We start from the raw sequence: 20,066 nt of genomic DNA on the forward strand, positions 1-20,066 counted from the left end.
GTGCTAAACATAACACATACTGCGTATACGCATGCACTGATTATATGAAAAAAAGAAAAGATAAGAGATGGATTTGAAATACTCCTCCGTTCCTAAAAAGAAGAGAACATTTGAAATGGCATGGATTTTTATGCGTAATTAGTAAAATAAGAGAGATAGAACAGAAAGATATTAGAGTATTGCTATTGGAGAATGAAATTCATCTCATTAGAGATAAAAAAAAAAGGTTTATTTAAATAGAATTTGTCTATTTTGGCACGAATCTTGCACAAAGGTAAGTTTTTGTCTTTTGGCATGAGGTATCTTATTGTGAAGTTATGGTCTGTCATATTGCAATGTAGCAATATGCCCCCCACAGAGAAATCAAAATTTGAGAATTCATTTTCTTGGTATTTTTCAGTGTCTACTATTCAGTGTAGATCGAGCTTCCATAAATTATGTGGGATCACGATAGTTTAGGGCAAGTGTGCCGTTCATTGGATGGAAGAGATCAGGTATGAACTATTTGATCACAAGTTAATGCCATCTATAGAAAGTTCGAAACCATTTCAATCATGAACCAACATGGTCATATATGGCTCTGCTAGTGCAACCACAATTTGCACAGAAAACTCAGTTATCTTAAAAATTACACAACAGAGAGAGAGCCCTAACTGGTTTACATTACTCATCTGCACTTTCCATATTTGCTCCTTTGAGATGTAAATGTTTTTCTCTTTTCTGAAACTCAGTCAAACCCTTCCCACTTCCAGTCACTCCAACTTTCCCAAATGGATCATCAGGAGACTTGAATATGCTCTCGCGCTTTCGCCCGGAGAAGAAACCAACCTTTAGGATAAAGCCAAGTTTCAATATAGTACATGAAAAAAGAGAACCTTGTACTTGTTGAAAAGACACGACACGAGAAAAATGCTTGTCTTGTAGATTGCAAAGAAGCCTCATGCATTAGTAATACTTGGTCACTAAATTCCACTGAGTATGGCTTGGAAAGTAGAAAGCAAACAAAAGACGTAAATGGCAGGAAGAAGAAAGAAATAACAGAAATGAGATACATGAAGCTAGTAGGACAGTACACATCTTCCAAGCATCCACGTAACGTCTATACTCCTACTGCATTAGCCATCCAGTCACATGCTGATGTATCATAGAATGCATGTTTGGTGTAGCGCAAGTAGGATATCAAACTTCATTTCAACGATTGATGTGAACCCCACAACTATGATTGTAAGCTTTTTGAGGGAAACCAAAAGGTAAAAATAGTGGAAGACATGATATTACAGCACAAGTGGTGAACAATCCAGCAGGCAACCGAACATGAGGAAAAAGGATTTGATTAATTTTTAGCTCTCGTCAGTAAAAAAGAAGAGGATACTATTCCCAGTTGTAACAAAAAGGGGCTATGACAAGTGAGCAATTAAAGCAAGGTGGTTGAAGATTCTAGATTCCACATACAGTTCATAGCAAAGAATAGCATTGGATGCACTTGTAGGTTATGAGTTATGCACTTAAGCACATTGAGACACAAGGAGAAAAGCAAGAAAAGAAAAATACAAACACACATACCAGCATTGTGCACACAACAGAATGTGTGTGGGTGTGTGTGTGAAAGGCGGATCATGCTCTCTTAAAAAACACACAAAATGGGGGGGGGGCACTGCTTGCTTACAGCAGTATATGACTCAACATAAAGATGTGTGTAACACAAATACAAGCAGGCAGCAAACGTGAACACACCTTTTTAGCTTTGCCTTTCGTGGTCTGGAATTGCTGCCAGGCATTCTGCCTCTTGTTTTGTGTAACTTCTTTTTCTTCCATACGCATTTTGGACTTGAATGCATGTATCTTTTTACGCTTTGTAGCTTTCTGTGTAAAATAAATTTTAAAAAAAATGTAAAAGAACTCAGAATGGTATCCTCAAACCCCATCATTTTTACACAGAATGGCATCCTCAAACCCCATCATGGGTCCTGTCCTCAACCCCGATGGAGGGCATAGAGGGGGTTCCAGGATGCAATTAAACATCAGTAATCAGGTACGAATATTTTAAGATTAGGGGATGAGGCCAGTGCTCTGGAATGACCAATACCCTTCCCAATCTTAGCTCATCTAGTGGAAAATAAAATCAAACATCCCCTTCATATAACAGTTGGATTAAAATTAGCTGACAACTCAGCATATGAGCACTAATTCAATCATAATCACTATAAAATGAGCAGTAAATCCAAACATACCACATCTTCAGGATCATTACGATCAATTTGAAGTTTTGCAGGAACAGTCCAGGCCTCGAAGTCCTTGCTAGCGGATTGGGCAATCTTCCGTTTTAGGGCTTCTTTTGTAGCAACAGCAATCTTTTCAGCTTCCAGCAAAGGGTCTGCAGTGCCTTCTTGGATAGGTCTAACGTTATCGGGATCCACCTGGAATCACCAACCCCTTCTAAATGCAATCTCAAAAATCACATTACAATATGATGCTACATAAGGTTAGGCAGAGCCTTTGCGTGATAAATAAACCAGATTAGGTCAGATAGTAAACCAGGTTGTAAAAACAGTTTTTAAGTTTAACAAGTTCTATAGGGTCCTTTCCTATTTCTGCTATGTCACAGGGTTAAATATTACTAGTAATTTTTTTGTTTTCATTGACCGTTTGATGTTAGAAAAAAGCACTATGCAAGAAGGAAGATAAATTACCTCTTCCTTGTTACCCCATCCATCATAGGTGACATAATACCCATTTGGAGAATGAGACTCAATGGTTGCATCATACCTGAACATTCAATCTAAATCAGCCACATACAAGAGGGAGAAGAGATAAAGAAACTGAAGGCTAGAGACATCTTTACTAATTAATAGACACAAAACCAAGCAAAAACATATATTCACTATATATACCACTCTCCATCTTCGCTCCAGACAGCTTGGACTTTGGTTCCAAGAGGAAATTTATTACCATCAATAGCAGTAGTTCTTGGTTTCTGCATGGGATTACCAATAAAAGTAGTCAGATCAGCATGAGTGGCAGTGAAGCCCAGAACTGGGATTTGTTTAGAAATTAGTTCGATTTAAAACTTTGAATATGTGAGTATATATATATATATCAGTATATATATATGGGTTTTGATCTATGCAAAGCTCATTCTTAATACAAAAATGCAGAACCAAGCATACAAAGGTCATTTTTAAGTCTTCATAAGCTTATTTTTACGTTATTATAGTAATGATGACATAAAATGATCTTAACATGACCTCAAACCCGAATTTTATAATATGACCTAAAACTACTTTATAATGACCCTCCGTGTTTTTATTTAATTATTGACCATTAGATTGTCAAATCTCATGGTCAGGATTTGGTCTGGATTTTATATTGAAATCAATTTTTGTATTGATCATTTTCCTATATATATATATATATATATATAGTTCATCCGTCCCACAAAATAGTGCACGCAACAACACTAGGTTGTGACACAAGTTTTAATAAATATTAGATGGAATGTATTGTGAGTGGAAAAAGAACACACTTTATTAGTTAGAGTGTGTTGCGGCTTATGAGTGGAGAAATGGAGGGCCATGCATGGTAAATTTGTAGATAAATGAAGTTTGCATGGTAAAAAATAAGTACATTGGGTCCAAAATTAGCAAAGATATACTCCCTCCGTCCGCCATTAGGTGTCTCATTTAAGTTCGGCACGGGTTTTAAGAAATGTAAGAGAAAGTGGGTGAGAGAAGATAATGGAATATGGGCCCCATTTTTATATATTAGTTTTATAATAGAATGTGAGTGGAATGAGTTAGTGGAAAGTGATGTGTAACTACCATTTATAGTAAAAGTGAACCGGGACTCCTAATGGCGGACAGACTAAAATAGTAAACCGGGACTCCTAATGGCGGACGGAGGGAGTAAGTGTGAACTAAATTTGACGGGCACCCTAAAATGGCAAAGTGTTCCCTGCTTTGTGGGATGGAGAACTGGCACTAAAATTACGGTACAAAACCTAAGTTGGAAAACATGATTGTTTGAGAAACACAACTCTATATGAGTATTTTGCAAAAATAAACTAATAAAGGCACCTCTTTCAGCACCCCGTGACCCCTGGCCCACCACCCCCTAGTGGCAATCAAAAGTAGGCCAATCGGTGTTCTCTCCACAAAGCCTATTAAAAAAAGCAATGACCATGTGTTAAAGTGGTTTTGTTAGTCTAAGGAGCCCCTTTCCCCCCCAGATCCCTGGACTGCGTACCATAGCTTTTCTATTCACAAACATGGTGATGTTCATATTTCACCACAAAATGACTGATAGCTAAGAAGTTTCCATTATGAATGTACGATCTCCATGATTTCTAGTAACTTAAACATGGCTAAGGAGATGAAAATAATAAGGGACTGAAAAAAGTATATATCCCTTTACTTATTAAAGAAGGGCACTTTAAACTTGATCATGACTGGAGTTCAGAAAAGAATCATTGACAAAGAATATTATCAGATTATGACTCAAGACAACTCATGCACAATAAATACAATGCAGCATGACATCAAAGGCTAAACAACTTATCATGAACTTACTAAAGAAGGGCACTTTAAACTTATCATGAAAGGAGTTCAGAAAAGACTCATTGACAAAGAATATTATCAGATATGACTCAAGACAACTCATGCAAAATAAATACAATGCAGCATGACAACAAAGACTAAACAACTTAACCCTTTTTTACATGAAGAATCAAAATATGTTTTTACCAACATTATTTGCAACTATGCAGTTTCGTTGAATAAGTAGACATAACTCTATTTTGGGTACGTATAGAAGAATAGATAATAAGTAGGGACATGGCTTGGAGGACTACTATAATTCTATTCAATCCTGGAACTTAGTGCCAAAAATAAAGAACATGGGATCGATGCTCAGATATTACCCCAACCACTTATCCAAGATGAGTCCAAATCCCAATGTAAATTACCCAATATTTCCAAGCTAGAGTAACACTATTACACAAATTGAATACCAACTTACCAAGATGTAATGTGTCTTACAACTTACAAGAATATAAGGTCGTTATTCATTGTTAGCTCAAAATCTAAAGACTCGTCAAAAAAATCAAGTCAGAAAAGGACTAACATCAAAGGTGATCCCAGAAAGTTGCAGATCAGGAGATGCTTCACCACTAGTCCCATTAACAAGTTCAGAACTACCATCATTTTGTTTAGCAGTTGTCAGAAGCTCCTCTGTCAATGCAATCACCTTCAGCCACAAATAAATCCAAATTATAATCAGCCAATCATCATAATATAATTAGTGAAAAGATGAAAACATGAACTTCAATCCAGAGTGACAGCCAAAATTCACGAGACAGAGCAGGCCGGCCATCACCACATAGCACACCTGCAATGGAATCAAGACAGAAGTGATGGGCATCTTGACAAAGTCCTAGTGTCTTCTTTCTAAAACCCCGACACTTCTGCACACCATGTATGCTTATTTCTTTTAACAAGATAAGATATTCTCACCTTGACAAACGACAAGGGAAAAAACATCTTTCATCTGTCAGAGGTGGTTTCTTGAAACTGCTTGTTCGAGCAATAGTAATATTTGAGAGAGAGAGAGAGAAAGAGAGATTGAAATTAAACTATAAAGAAAGTAATGACCTTCTAACCTATTATACAACAATGATCGGTGTTCTTAAACATCTCTAACTACTAGCAACTATGATGATATATGTAATGTTAAGCAGAAAGAATAGGAGGATCTCATACTTAGAACTGTGGGATCCACCAGCAACGATGAGAGGAAGGAAGTTTGCAAAAATAAAAATAAAAAATCACCTCCGCAAGTTCTTTCTCCATGTCCAAAAATTCAGAATTCTTCGGATCATCTTTCAACAATTTGCGTACCTTGAATCATATTAAGACACAAATACAGTTGACATAAATACCAAATTTGGAATACTGAAGCAAATGAGTAATATTCAATTTTAAGAGAAACCAAAAATCCAAAAATTAAAAATAGTAGCAGTGAATAGTAAAACTGTACATTGGCCAGGCATCACCCCTTCAATAAGAACAAGATAGGGAATAGGTGAACAGAACACCAACATCTCACTCCTATACTGAAGTATTTGATTCCAAGAGCAATATCCCATTAAATTATACTCCCTCCGTCCCAAGGTAGATGTCACAATTTCCTTTTTAGTTTATCCCACAAAAGATGTCACATTTCTTCTTTTGAAAAAAGTTCCCTCTCACATCAATTATAAAATTATATTTTCTCTCACCACTTAACACACAAAATAACATCTCCTAAAATCTCGTGTCTTCTCCCAAGTGTGACATGAAATCTACCTTGGGCGGAGAGAGTATTTGGTTATAAAATATACAAAGATCATGGTTTAGACTTCACTGCCACAAAGTAAAGTGAATAGCATCAGAATGAGAATTTTGAAGTTGTCAACACACATCACAAATTCAAAAGCCTAACAGAAAGAGGCAAAGTTTAAACTTTAAAGCCTATTTCCTTCCCATACTCGGTAAATATTAGGATATCAAAGCAGCTCAGCACTTCTAGTTAGGTTTGAAGACTAAGGAGAACCTCCAATCTTCGCTGTCAACAATCAACACTAAAATGCGTCGAAGAAGAAACAATTCACACTAAAAAAGACCAAAATCCGTAGCAAAACAGCCAAAAAAGAAGTCTTTGAATCGCTGCGAGAATAATCTACACAAACAAAATCAATTCCCGCACGAAAACGGAAAAGGAAAAGTAAGCACCTGTTGAAGTTGCTCTTGGTAAGTAGAAAGGTTGGCAGCCAATTCTTCGATATTCACCTCTTCGTCTTCCATCTTTTTCTCTACAAATTGTACTCAAATTATTCAAACTGGATCGAAGCAATCCCCAATGATGCTAAGGAACAGGATATTAATAAATTCTAATCGAATATTGGAAAAATAACTTGAAACCCTCGTCTAGGAATGGAGACGTCTGCAGAATACATTTTATATGGGTTATAATATATTATTACCTAATTAAATATCACATTATGCCCCATTGCTTATTTAGTTCATTCAAACATGATTAAAATTATTTTTTATACTGAATATAAATGTTATAACTCATTTATCTACTATTATATTAACAAAATATAATATACATATATATTAAATATAAAATGAAAGATTAAATTATTATAAAATTATATATTATAAAAATTATTTGTATGAATTAATTGTCAAAGATCAGATCAACCCTACTTGGATTGCAGGCTGATCGGATCATAATTTTATTAGACAATAAATTTCCAATACCAACCCTTTGAATTTAATGAGTTTGTTCAGGTAATGTGATTGTGATTTTATCATTAAATTTCCAATCCTAACTCTTTTAATTTAATAGGTTATTCGGACTTATTCATGGATTACAGGCTTTACTGACCTTTCATACTTTGAACAATAATAAGAAAAAGTAGTAAACGCCACAATTGAATTCGATTTTCACATTAGTTCTGGTATGAGTACCAGCAATAAAGACTATAAGGATTTTTTTAAAATTTTAGAGTTCATATAAAATTCTTAATTGAAAAATAAATTTGAGGAACAACTAATAAAGTTATTCAATAACTGACTTAGGGCATTCACAGGCATTCACAATGGTAACCGATCGCGAAGGCCGAGCGATCGGGCACCCCATCGGCGCCGATCGACTCCCATTGTGGAGAGGGAGTCGATCGCCACTCACCAACACCTCTCCCCATGGCCGATCATACACCTCAACCGATCCGCCATCGGCTCTCAATCGGCCCCGAGATAGGCCCCCATTGGGGTGCCAGGCCTGATAATCAATTTTTTAAAAATTACTTTATTAAATTTCTTCTCCTATTATAAATACCTCACAATCATATTCATTTCACACACCCACATCCTTCTCTACTCACTATTTTTTTAATTTACTTTATTAATTTTTTCTCTAATTAAAATGTTTTATTGTAATTTTATTGAAATTTGCTTATCATTGTATTTTTTCCCAGTATTGTAATACACCGAAGAATTAATTTATTATATATTTTAATTTATAGTATTATTTAGATATTGACATTAAAATAAAAGAAAATAGTGATGATGTGGAAATGAGATATGCCCTGTGAGATGAGCTCTGAGATATGCTACTGGAGCGACGTGAGAAAATTGAGATAGACGCTCCGACTTTAAGGCCTCCATTATGAGTGCCAATGACTCGATTAATTCAATCTAATAAACATTTTGGCACATTTAGTAATCAACCAAATTCGATGTATGTCAATTGTGTTCAAGAAAAAGACCATCTTTCAACATTCAACCGTTGTCAAATCTAGGAAAAAAAATAGAATTTGGGGAATTAATTAAGAAAGAGAAGAAAGAAATGACTTGAAATACCTGAATGAGATGCTTAACGGCTCACGCCAATGCTTACATAATCAAGAATCGTCATCACACAGCTCTCTCTCGTTGCGAACAACAACAGCAGCACAGCCACAGTGTGTGTACCGCTATCTCCGCCTCTCTCCTGCCGCCGTTAAACAGTAATGTATTTTATGTTTCAAACATATCTAATTATTTATGTGCATTCAGATATACTGTGTTGTTAAAGTCTCAGTCCAACTTAATCTCACACCAAATCTTTGCTAAACCCTAAAATAAATTACTAAATTGTTTAATCCATCCCATGTAGCTCCGACTCAGCCGCCAACAATGTCTCTCTACGTTTCTCACCATTTCACCCTCAAATTCCGCGGACTCAATCAATCCAAGGTTTGCATTTCTATCCGTTCATTCAACTATACTTGTAATGATAGCTATAGGTTCCATGTCTCGTTAATTGATTATTTGCTTCTGCATTTATGATTTAATCAATAAATTAGAAAATATGCATTTGTGGATGGTAATCAGACCAGCTATTTTATTGCGCAGATATATTCACCAGCAGGTAGTTTGAGAATGAATAACTGCAGAGTTTTTGCGACAGTGTCGGTTGGAGAGGACGTGTCGAATTACATACCGGCAGCTCCTATTTTGTTGCCTGAAGGGCCATGGCATCAAGTTAATAATTAGCGTCAAGTTTTCATTTTTTTTTCTTCCAAGTATTTGGTGCTCTTTCAGTGAGAGGTGTATCTATAAAGGGCTAGCGCAGGGCTGAATCCCATTGCAAGCCCAAAACGTTTCCCTATACCCTATATATTTATGCTCTAAACACAACTAACCCAACCTAAAATGATTAAAACTAATACCTCAATATTTTGGCTTAAATTTTATGTATTGAAGTTTCTCAAACACATCTTATATGGACATTGATATTTTAGTAAAATTTGATGCATCATGCATCCAAGTGTTAAGTTTTTAGCTCACCATATTATCAAGCTATGGATTCGCCTTGTACATGTATGCAATGTACATGCGTGTATACAGTGTGGTATGTGAGTATGCATATTAGCTTCTGTTGTGTGCTCTCTTCTTTTTTCAAAAGCATTGTAGTGTTATCATGCTAGTCATTCATCACATGGGTGCAGTTTTAGTTGTCTACCCAAATGGGAGGACTTATGTGTGTCTGCTCCTTACAATCATGGGGAAAATGAATACTTGTGTTTGATTTTTCAGAGTCTAATTCTTTGATTGGTTTGTAAATTTTACTATTTTATTTTATCAACTTTTTAGGGGAGCCACCGGGTTGGTTGGTTTGGGGTTTATTAATATGGAGATGCTTCTCCTTGAATGTTTCAGAATTCAGTCCGTATGTGATGCAATGATAGTAAGAATCACTTAATTTTTTATTTATGGCAATGCTGGTGTAGAATTTGAACTAGATAAAGTAGTGCGATATAGACAGATAGTTTGGATTTAGTCTATCAATTCTTAAATATTAAAAGGGGATGTTTTTTTTCTTTGCTTCCAAATTGATAATTCACTAAATGGATCTGCTAAGGTGTTTACGTGTCATTTTAGTTGACCACTAATATGGACTTCAATGTTCCAGATACTGGGTGGAGTTACAGCACCAAAGGGTTTCAAAGCTGCTGGGATATACGGTGGATTACGTGCAGTGGGAGAGAAGCCTGATCTTGCACTGGTCACTTGCGATGTAGATGCCGTATCTGCAGGTTTGATCTCCTCGTTACTTGTTGGAGATGTTAGCATTCTTCCATTTAGACTAGTAGACTGTGGTTCATATCATCAAACCAGCATCCCAGTGGGAACCTTGATATACTACAACCTTTTGCTACATCTTTAAAAAAATTTGGAGTTTGGTTCATTGGTTTCTTAAACATGTGCTTTGTTCTAATACACTACTTAATTATGTAGGCACATTTACAACTAATGTTGTTGCTGCTGCACCAGTACTATACTGCAAAAACGCACTTGAAAAGTCTGAAACCGTATGTTATTACAACCCTATTTATGTTGGTTGTAGGGGATCTCCAATCTTAGCCTACAGGCAACAATTTTCATACCTTCCTCTAAATTGTCTAATTCTATCTGTATTTTTCAACTTATGAAATCTTAAAATATAACAAAGGATTAGAAATGACGAGAAATTAAGACACCAGGAAGAAAACATATCTCCAGATAACTGATGTGTGCCTTCACTTCTTAGGGCCGTGCGGTACTGATAAATGCTGGTCAAGCGAATGCAGCGACGGTAATTTTCCTTTCACTACTGCTGTTATACATTAAAACAACATGGTTAAATTTTGGTAAAAGAAAAGGAAATACTCAGCCAGGAAATTTCTCTATGAGACTTTCAGAAGTTAGATCATTTAGCATAGCAGTGGCTATCTGTACCAATATATGATGGAACTAGTTTTCTTTAAACTTGTTTATAGGGTGATGCTGGTTATCAGGATGTACTAGACTGTTCTCATGCCCTTGCTGAGGTATCTGTATTTGAGTTTGCCATTCCTCTTATATTTTAATTTTAAAATTAGTCTTTATGTATCTAACTTGCAAGAATACAGTTACTGCAACTGAAGCCCGACCAAGTTTTGATTGAATCCACTGGGGTGATTGGTAAACGTATCAAGAAGGTAGAAACAATAGTCATGATTATTGGTTATGCTCAATGCATGCATGTATTCACAAATTGTTCAAGATTATAATTAACAATCCAGGTAGCTGCAATTTAGCCACTGGCCTGGCTAAATGCTATTCTTTCTCACATGCAGGATGCACTTCTTAAGTCACTTCCAGATTTAGTAAATCGTCTGTCGTCAACTATTCAAAGGTAATTCATCAGAATAGACCTAATGATAAATGTTAGACTCATAGATATTGTTCCATTTATGCCTCCAGCTCCAGCTACTTTTCTTGACTTGGATGTGAAGATGAGCTTTCTTTTCATTTCTTCTATCAAAATGCATAGTTGAATCCATTTCATCCTATTTCCTTTGTTTTTAAACTCGATTCCTTTTCCCACATTAAAGTTTCTGCTTTATTGTGTGTTTACAGTGCAGATTCTGCTGCTGTAGCAATAACTACCACAGATCTTGTGAGCAAAAGTGTTGCAATAGAATCGAAGGTGTGGAACTCTTTGTTCATTCATGTGTATACATTGAAGATGTCTTCTTTATTATCTAATCATGATTTATATTGAACTGCTGTTACTGCTCTAGAGTTGAAGTTGACATCTTGAGTTGGGGCATTTTGTAGCAATACTAGTGTTGTTAATTTCAATAGTTTGATAGTTTTGAATTTGATGGTTGAGATTTATGATGACGTGTTTCATTACAATCATTGTTAGCTTTCCTGTTATTTATTGAAATAGGTTGGAGGAAAACAAGTAAGAATTGGTGGTATGGCAAAAGGTTCTGGGATGATTCATCCTAACATGGCCACAATGCTTGGGGTATGTACTTCAGATGTCTTTTTTTTTGTCCTACAAAATTTATAACAAATAATTAATTTACTTATTAGGTTATAACAACCGATGCCTCAGTTTCAAGTGATGTGTGGCGAAAAATGGTGCGAGTTGCTGTCGGCCGTAGTTTCAATCAAATTACCGTAAGTGTCAAAGTTCGTCCTATATCTTGCTTTCAGAAGGATTTATCTGCTTGGAATTATGAAGCAATACATGCACTTCTAATATGCACACTAACATATTGTTCATTATGGACGATTCTACATGTATAGTGTTCACTAACCTATGTAGTCCCTCCATTTCTTGATTCACAGTTGACACATTTGTCTGACAATCGACACATGTGTAGTCTGACAGTTTAACATGTATACTAGTGTCCATTGTATTGATTAATTAATGCATTGCTTGATGATTTAATGATCTTAAATGAGCTAATGCAATCTACTTAACAGACACACAGACAATCTATTTAATCATAACAAGTTAAGACATCTTCTTTTATGTATTAATCAGTACATAACTCTGGAATAAAGTTTAGTTTCTTTTTTCCTAACACTAGTAACTATTGATTGAGAAAAGCTTGTATTCACTTTTATCCTGCTCGATGCTTTTTGGCAGGTAGATGGAGATACCAGTACTAACGATTGTGTCATTGCTTTGGCTAGTGGCCTTTCAAGGGCAAGTAAAATATTTTCTCTTGATGATTCTGATGCACAACATTTGCAAGCCTGTCTTGATGTTGTACGTATCTCAATCTTAGTTGGTATCAAATAATCTCTCTGACTCTCTATTACTATCCAGACTGGGCATATAATGCATCTGAAATTTGTCTGTTATTGTTTCTATCATTAAAAAAATGTGTAAAACTGCAATTAGATTAAGGCGCTTGCTTTTTGTAGCTGGGGAAGTTCAGTTTCTATGAATTTCCTGCGCTTATTTGCCAGGGAGGACAAAGCAAAACGGAAGTACCATAGGTTTGGGGGTCTGTGATGTTTATTTCATGGAACTGGTTTGAACAAAACAGTTCAAATCTATTTACCTAGTTGACATTGCAGTTGACTGATATGAGATCCATTAGTAGATATGTAATATGTGCTTAATTCTCTAGGTGTGGAACGGTGGATAGTATACACGGTTGATTATTTTATCTCATACATACATTCAAAGATGATCTCACTTCCACGTGACATTTTCTAATATCAATTTTGTCAGGTAATGCAAGGTCTTGCTAAGTCAATAGCCTCGGATGGCGAAGGAGCAACGTGTTTGATTGAGGTGTGCATATTTTCCCAAAACATGTATTCCATCTGCTTCGAAAACCCTTTCCTTGTTACATATGTAGCAGCTAAAAATGAGTATTCTAGTATGAAAGTATACTGCTAAGTACTTTGCTAAGAAGAAATAAGGTCTTACCCATTACCCAAGAAGGAATAAGCTCTTACCCATGGGCATAAACTCTTTCGGCTACTGGGCATCAATCATATGATATAATTTTATAATTAAGATTTTGGAACGGCATCTGCTTCACAAGGCATCAGCAATCTTAAATATAAAATGCTTAGTATCTCATTGAAAGGTAAAAACACCATTGAAGGCCGAGTCAACTATGTATAATGTCACTGTGGTGCCCTCCTAATATTTTTACACGGGGAGCTATTTGCTTTCTTATGCTTGAAGTTGGTGTTGACTGACCGAAGTTATGAGAGTCTATAGTCTGTAGATAGCTTCACCGGATTTAACTGAATACAATTTCCAGGTCCAAGTATCAGGGGCGTGTACAGAAGCCGACGCGGCAAAAGTTGCACGATCTGTGGCTTCTTCTTCATTAACCAAGGCATGATAATATATCTTTCGATGAACTGATTGGAAAATTCTGATTAGACTTGGTCAGATGTTAATTTCATTATCCATGTTGTAGGCTGCAGTATATGGCAGGGATCCAAATTGGGGGCGCATAGCTTGTGCTGCTGGTTATGCTGGAATCCCTTTTGATCAAAATAACCTTCGAATATCACTTGGTGATACTAAATTGATGGAGAAAGGCCAGCCACTGTCATTTGATAGGTAACTTTAAATTACCAGAAATTAGGTGGAATTAGAGCCAATCGGCATGTTTTGGACCTTATCTTACAAGCCTCTTCATTTGTGCTCATAAAGAAGCCCCCTTCAAACTGAAATTTCTGCTTACTCTGCATGCATATATGTATAGGCTCACAAAAGTTCATCATATTATATAAGCTGATAGGAGTCCTTAAGCAGTCAAGTTTCTTTCCTTTTTTTGTGATAATAAGCAAAAAAATGTTTCAGGGCCGCTGCTAGTAATTACCTCCAAGAAGCGGGAGAAAGACACGGGACAGTCATAATTCAGATATCTATTGGTAACTTTGAGAAATCTGTTTTCTAATTGTTGACGCCATGTTTGGGCATATCAACTATACTATATCATGACCTTGGAACTTTTTTCATTTTCCTTACACCATTGTTGCCGTCTAAAATAGGTGATGGTCCGGGTGCTGGACAAGCATGGGGCTGCGATCTCAGCTATGACTACGTGAAGATAAACGCTGAGTACACAACTTGAGCAGATATACTTTGCGGCTATATTATGGAACAATTTTTCACTCATCAGTTATTCAACTGTAAGATTGGTCTTCCACTCTCTACACAATCACTTTTCGGGCTCCAGCACTCTGCAACAGTTGGTCGATGGATCATATTGTAATCTGATATTTTTAGCCTGTTGATTTTAGACAATAATTATTTACTAAGTCGTGTATTACGGTCTTAATCAGCAACCTCGAAACAAGCAAATTGTAGAAGCAAGTATTTGAATTGTATGTTAGTTTGTTTACTAAATCAGCAGGATCGAATACCTCCAACTTGGGAGGCAAAACCTACCAATCTTGAAAGTTCAAAACTTCAAACTCAGCCCAATCAGCTGTGGGGAAAAAGACATTATACAACAAATCTTGAAAAATCAATCCATGAAATAGGCCACCAAACATATCTCATGCATCTGGGTAGCCAACATCAAAATCTACAGGTATTTTGTTTCAATTTCCCCTCACTTGTATTTTCTCTGTCGAATTCACAATTCTCTTTTTACCTTATAAGCTCAAGTATTCAACCACTTTTACAATTTACAAGCGTTACATGATATGCAAATATACAATGATTTGTTTAATTTAAAGCTGTGGAGTCAGAAGATGAGGTGATATATTAAAAGTTTGAGAGGTGTGTGTGGAGAATAGAATCTGCTTTTAAGTACAGTCTAAACACAATGCGAAAAGAAAGGTGATCTACCCCATATATGCTCTCCTCACATATTCCCTTCTCTTTTTCTTTTTCTTTTTTTTTTCAATATTTCAATAGTAATTTCTCTTTTTCCTTTACATTTTCCTCCTTTTAAGACAAAGCTGATATATGCAGTGGGAATGTTCTCCATACTGCACACCACCACACTGGTTTCCTGATGAGCTCTTTGTGTGTCTGTAAGTATACACACACACATATATAAACATGAAGAGAGAGAGAGAGAACAAGATCCAATTGATTTCAGGAGATCTCCTGGAAGGGGTGGGGTGGTCCCATCTCTTGATGCCAGAACCCCAATAATATGTCCTTTTTTTGACCTGCATTGACTGTGTAATTTTATTCTCCACTAACCAACCAGAGACCAAGAAATGGAGAGAGAGAGAGAGATTGAAAATTTGAAATTCTCTTTCCCCTTTTCTTGTGTTTTAGATGGGTGCATGTGGTCCATTCCCCATTCCCTCTCTAGAGTAAATGTATGAATCAATGGGGGATCCCACAAGCCCAGCAAAAGCAGCCATCATATGATAAAAAATCTTCTTTTTACTACTCATAGAATCCCATTACTCCCCTGCCCACATACCCTAGCTCCCTCCCCACTCTCTCTCACATACACTCACATTACATTTATATGGAAACACACATGTGAATGTACATTGTTGTATGTGTGTCTTCAATTAACCAACCACACACACACTCTAAACCTGCAAAATGAAATAAAATGATGTTTCTTCATATCATCTCATCTCATCTCATCTTATCACACACACAGTGGTAACCCCACATTAGGGTCTATGCAGATGGACCTAAAAAACCCTAAGCACTCAAACACATTGCATACATCCATCTGTTTCACTTTCCTATATACAATACCCTTTAAAGTGACCACAACCCTTAGCCTCATGTCCCTTGCGTATAACTCATTACAATTTTCAGCTAGCATCATCACATTCTCCACTCAATTTTGTATCTATCCACAATTAGCTATATATCTAGCATCCACCTCCCATCAAAATCTTGCAAGAAATTGTAAAGTTTTTGTGTTTCTTGATCTTTGATTGATTAAGTGGAGTACTATGTATAAATAATGTACCTCACCAAGATATCTCCAATCTTGATACTCTTACATTGTTGCATGTAGTATCTGCAAAACTAAATGAATTGAGTTAACTAAAACCATTTTAGTAAAGGTGTAATTAAGTGGCCACCACTATTAGTTAATCAAGAATTATACTAATGGAACAGGTAGATGTGGGGTTCTCTCAAATTGATGTAATTGTAAGGTGTCAAAAAAGATTAATTACAGAAACACACACAAATTTTTATATATAGGGGTTGAAGTTGATTGGGCAATACATAGGTTGTAACTTTCATGTTGTCGGTTTATAGAGAGTGTTGATGCCTTATCGGAAAACGAATAATTGCAATAGCTCTCTTTAATTTATTCCACCTGAAACACCTCATCGATCTCTGACAAATACTAGTAAAACATATAAGAAATAAGTATATGTGTTCATGTGTTTGATTAATTACTAATTAATCTTTTTTTCAATTCTGATGAAAAATTTAGAAGAAATAAGAAATTAAAGAGATATATATGTACCTGGCAAGAGAAATTGAAATTGAAATTGGAATTTGAAGTAAATCAAACACATATACGATGTGTGGATATGCTTGGCTCCTCATACGCCATCCACGGAGGGCCATCGATTTTTTCGGTGAGCTCCACAGATGGCATACAGGGAGCCAGGCATATACGTATATGTGTTCATGTGTATTCCATGCACTTCAATTCCTCAAAACTGATTAAACCCAAAAATATGATGAAACAGTGGAAGACAAATGAAGCTGAAAATAGGGCTCAAGTGGCGCATACACAACACATATATGATAAACATATATATTAAAGAAAGGAAAGATGGATTAAAGAAGAGATTTTGAGAATCAAAATGGGTCCAAACCAAAGCAAAGATTGATAAACAAATCAAACCCACAAAACCCTTTTCAACAATGAAGCAAAAGCAAAAGAAAACCACACACAAACATTGACAGTAGAGAAGAGATATAATTAAGAGACATAAGCCCTTTAAAAATGGCAAGAAACAAGCATGGCCAAATAACTCAACACAAGAAAAATGGCGCTCCTGATTTCTTGTGGGGGTTGTAATATTCAATCACAAAAATTTGCCCACTAAATATAGAGATAGATAGGGTGGTGTGGGGTGGGTATGAAGATGAAAAAATAGGGTTATGTTAGTGTCGACCCAATTTCCTAAGCTCACTCTTTTGTAGGTTTGAAATTTCCTTTTTCTGGGTCGTAAAGTAAAGCTTGCTTTTCTCTTCTGAATCTACTTTGTCTCGGAGTGTTTGGACGACATGGATTCCTCATCTATATACTTTTTTTTTAATTTAGATTTATAGGAGTAGTATATATGATTAGAACATATTTGGGAATAAATAAACGATAAATGAAAGTGGGATTAGGTACCAATACCATATATATTTCTGCCTTTATTTTGTTTCCCGAAATAATATAAATACTTTTGTCTTAAATAAATATCGTTTTATAAACCCTTTTTGCCATTTTTATGTCTCGTTTCAATTTTTTTTTTCAATTAGGGTTTCTATTATATCTTTGATTTTATTCCCATTTTTGTGTGTTGATATGTTGTCCTAAACACGCAGTGGCTAAATCTATGTTTTAGGGTTTGTGATAAATCTATGCCACTTTGGTGTAACTGATTTATAACTGTACTTGGATTCACCTAACTAATCCGTTTTACATGGAAAGAGCAAAGACCAAATGAGAGTTTGGTTTTGCAACTTTCATTTTCCCCTACCTTTGATGCTATTTAATTCCCACTTGTCCTGCTCATTCCCAACCTACATCTAGTATAACAAATTTAATTAATTAATTTCATAAATCCATGTCATGTGGATGTAGCTAGCTATTAGTGATATCTAATGTCTTGTTACATGTTCACTACTTATTTTTTATTAGCACAATATTTGGAAATTAAGTTTTGGAAAGAAGAGAACATTGACATAATTTAATTACAAGGTAATTTCGAATGCCTAATTTAACTCGAAAGAAATCTGTCATCATATGGAGATGGTTTGTTTCCCACCAAATACACACAATGGGATCCATAAGAAGAAGATTGCAAACCCTATCTTTGTCCCCACCTAATCCTATCATCTTCAACATCAAGTCAAGGTGAGATTAACTAGAACTTTAATTTTTTCCAACCATATATTACAAGTTTACAACTAAATAAAGATGAAGATTATGTGGGTAGATAACTCATTTTGTCTCTTTGAAATAAATCTACACGTGAGACTCATCATCCCACATCAACCAGCAATCATTAGTTTTATAGGTTACCAATTTTTTCCTGAAAAAAGACTATAATTTTGAGCAAACATGTAACAATTGAAAGGTCATATTATATTTATGTAAGTGTTGAGTTATTTTATAGAGTAGCCACAAGGTGTAAACAATAATAATTTGACATAATGTTTCAAGTGGCCAAAAAACAAAAAATAAGATTGAGCACTATGGAGAAACCGAAAAATCTAGAAGAAAAATTAGACTACCAATTTTTATTGTTTTTTTGGTTGGTATTTGTTTAGGGACCTAGAAATGGAATGTTATCTATATTCACTACCAAGTTCCACGTGTGCAATGATGGGATGCATTGTCATCATGCAAGCTTAATTCATGTTAGTAATTTTCACCTCTTTTTCTCACATCTAATAAATTGTGATTGGACCAAAATTAAATTATTAGTATGATTTTTTTTGGTTTGATCACATGTGTATCGAATCCGGCTTTGACGAAATCCAACTAATCCTACTCGACCGAGTTTGCGGATTAAGACCGAAAGTTTCTCAACAGGTGGCGAGGTTTGAACTCGTGACCTCAAGGTCACCACAACTCCTTGCTGCCAACTGCGCTACGACCCATTGGTGCTAGTATGATTTATTATATAACAAGTGGGTGTGTGGGTGTTTTGTGCATCTATTTTTAGAGTGGTTAATATTTGAATGTTAATTTTTTTTTACTGAGGAAACTGAATTAGAATGATGGGATAGTGAGTATATAGAAGTCAGCTTCATATTGCCTCATATATGTGCATGGCAAATTGGCAACCATAACACGTCTAACCTTATTTGATGTTCCTTTGAATGGTCAATATCTTATGAGAATCTTTTTGCTGTCAATATTAAAAATTTCACCAAATCCAATCCTAGGGTTGACATCAACTGCAGATAGCTAGCCCTCTCACTGTGTGTACAAATTTATATCAAATGAACCATGCCCATTATTTGTTTAATTTCATCCTATATCTTTTCAATATTTTAATAATAACAAAGTGTGTGGTTTAAATTTGTTTCTCGAAATCCACAAGGAGAAAAGAAAGGTTAACTAATTTGAGATTAATTTATAGTACAAGAAATATTATGCACCATGTCTTATTTAAACGCTATTTATAAGCATTAGCTCTCGTTTAATTCACATTAGAGTATTATTTATATCTAGTATTTTAAATATTTAATTAAATTTGATTCTAAGGTACTCACACCATTAATGTATACATGAGAGGTTCAAATGACTATCAGACTATGCATCCCTTCTTTTCATGATATATAACCATTTTTAGCCATTAAATTGTGAATAAAAAGGATATATATCTTCCTTAGATGAATGCAATTTTAGATTCGAATCATGAAAATTGAAAGGGGGATAGAAATTTTATTTTTATAAATGTAGTTAATTATCTCTACAAATGCAATTATTTTATGTGATAAATGCAAATACTCTCACATTCTCCCAATAACAAAATTTGCAGTATGGCAATCCCTATACATATAAATAG

The 20,066-nt window shown here is 35.4% G+C and overlaps 2 protein-coding genes and 1 long non-coding RNA gene across 5 annotated transcripts; 1 reads left to right on the plus strand and 2 right to left on the minus strand.

The window, feature by feature from the left end:
* Positions 1-504: 504 nt before the first annotated feature.
* On the minus strand, positions 505-6,980 carry LOC121749516 (survival of motor neuron-related-splicing factor 30-like). The gene is made up of 8 exons (XM_042144087.1): positions 6,765-6,980; positions 5,823-5,891; positions 5,119-5,241; positions 2,892-2,974; positions 2,691-2,766; positions 2,232-2,417; positions 1,735-1,863; positions 505-828 (listed from the first exon to the last, which is right to left on the minus strand). Exons 1-8 carry the CDS (start codon positions 6,834-6,836, stop codon positions 664-666), a joined length of 903 nt encoding a protein of 300 aa, XP_042000021.1. The 5' UTR covers positions 6,837-6,980; the 3' UTR covers positions 505-663.
* Positions 6,981-8,315: 1,335 nt separating this feature from the next.
* Positions 8,316-14,771, plus strand: LOC121748911 (arginine biosynthesis bifunctional protein ArgJ, chloroplastic-like). Of its 2 annotated transcripts, none has more exons than XM_042143476.1 (18): positions 8,316-8,548; positions 8,698-8,777; positions 8,937-9,065; positions 9,997-10,120; positions 10,323-10,396; positions 10,615-10,659; positions 10,844-10,894; positions 10,976-11,044; positions 11,183-11,241; positions 11,466-11,535; positions 11,782-11,862; positions 11,931-12,017; positions 12,493-12,615; positions 13,087-13,149; positions 13,631-13,708; positions 13,793-13,938; positions 14,182-14,252; positions 14,373-14,771. In XM_042143476.1, exons 1-18 carry the CDS (start codon positions 8,407-8,409, stop codon positions 14,453-14,455), a joined length of 1,575 nt encoding a protein of 524 aa, XP_041999410.1. In that variant the 5' UTR covers positions 8,316-8,406; the 3' UTR covers positions 14,456-14,771. The 2 variants fall into 2 exon arrangements, with proteins under 2 accessions (XP_041999410.1, XP_041999411.1); XM_042143477.1 differs by having other exon boundaries at positions 8,415-8,553.
* A 302-nt stretch (positions 14,772-15,073) lies between these two features.
* On the minus strand, positions 15,074-17,420 carry LOC121748912. 2 transcript variants are annotated; one of them, XR_006039547.1, is made up of 2 exons: positions 16,790-17,420; positions 15,074-16,330 (listed from the first exon to the last, which is right to left on the minus strand). It is a non-coding gene; the product is annotated as an uncharacterized LOC121748912 (long non-coding RNA). The 2 variants fall into 2 exon arrangements; XR_006039548.1 differs by having other exon boundaries at positions 15,074-16,338.
* Between the last annotated feature and the right edge of the window lie 2,646 nt (positions 17,421-20,066).

The sequence above is a fragment of the Salvia splendens genome, chromosome 9, assembly GCF_004379255.2.
Source record: "Salvia splendens isolate huo1 chromosome 9, SspV2, whole genome shotgun sequence".
NCBI lineage: Eukaryota > Viridiplantae > Streptophyta > Magnoliopsida > Lamiales > Lamiaceae > Salvia > Salvia splendens.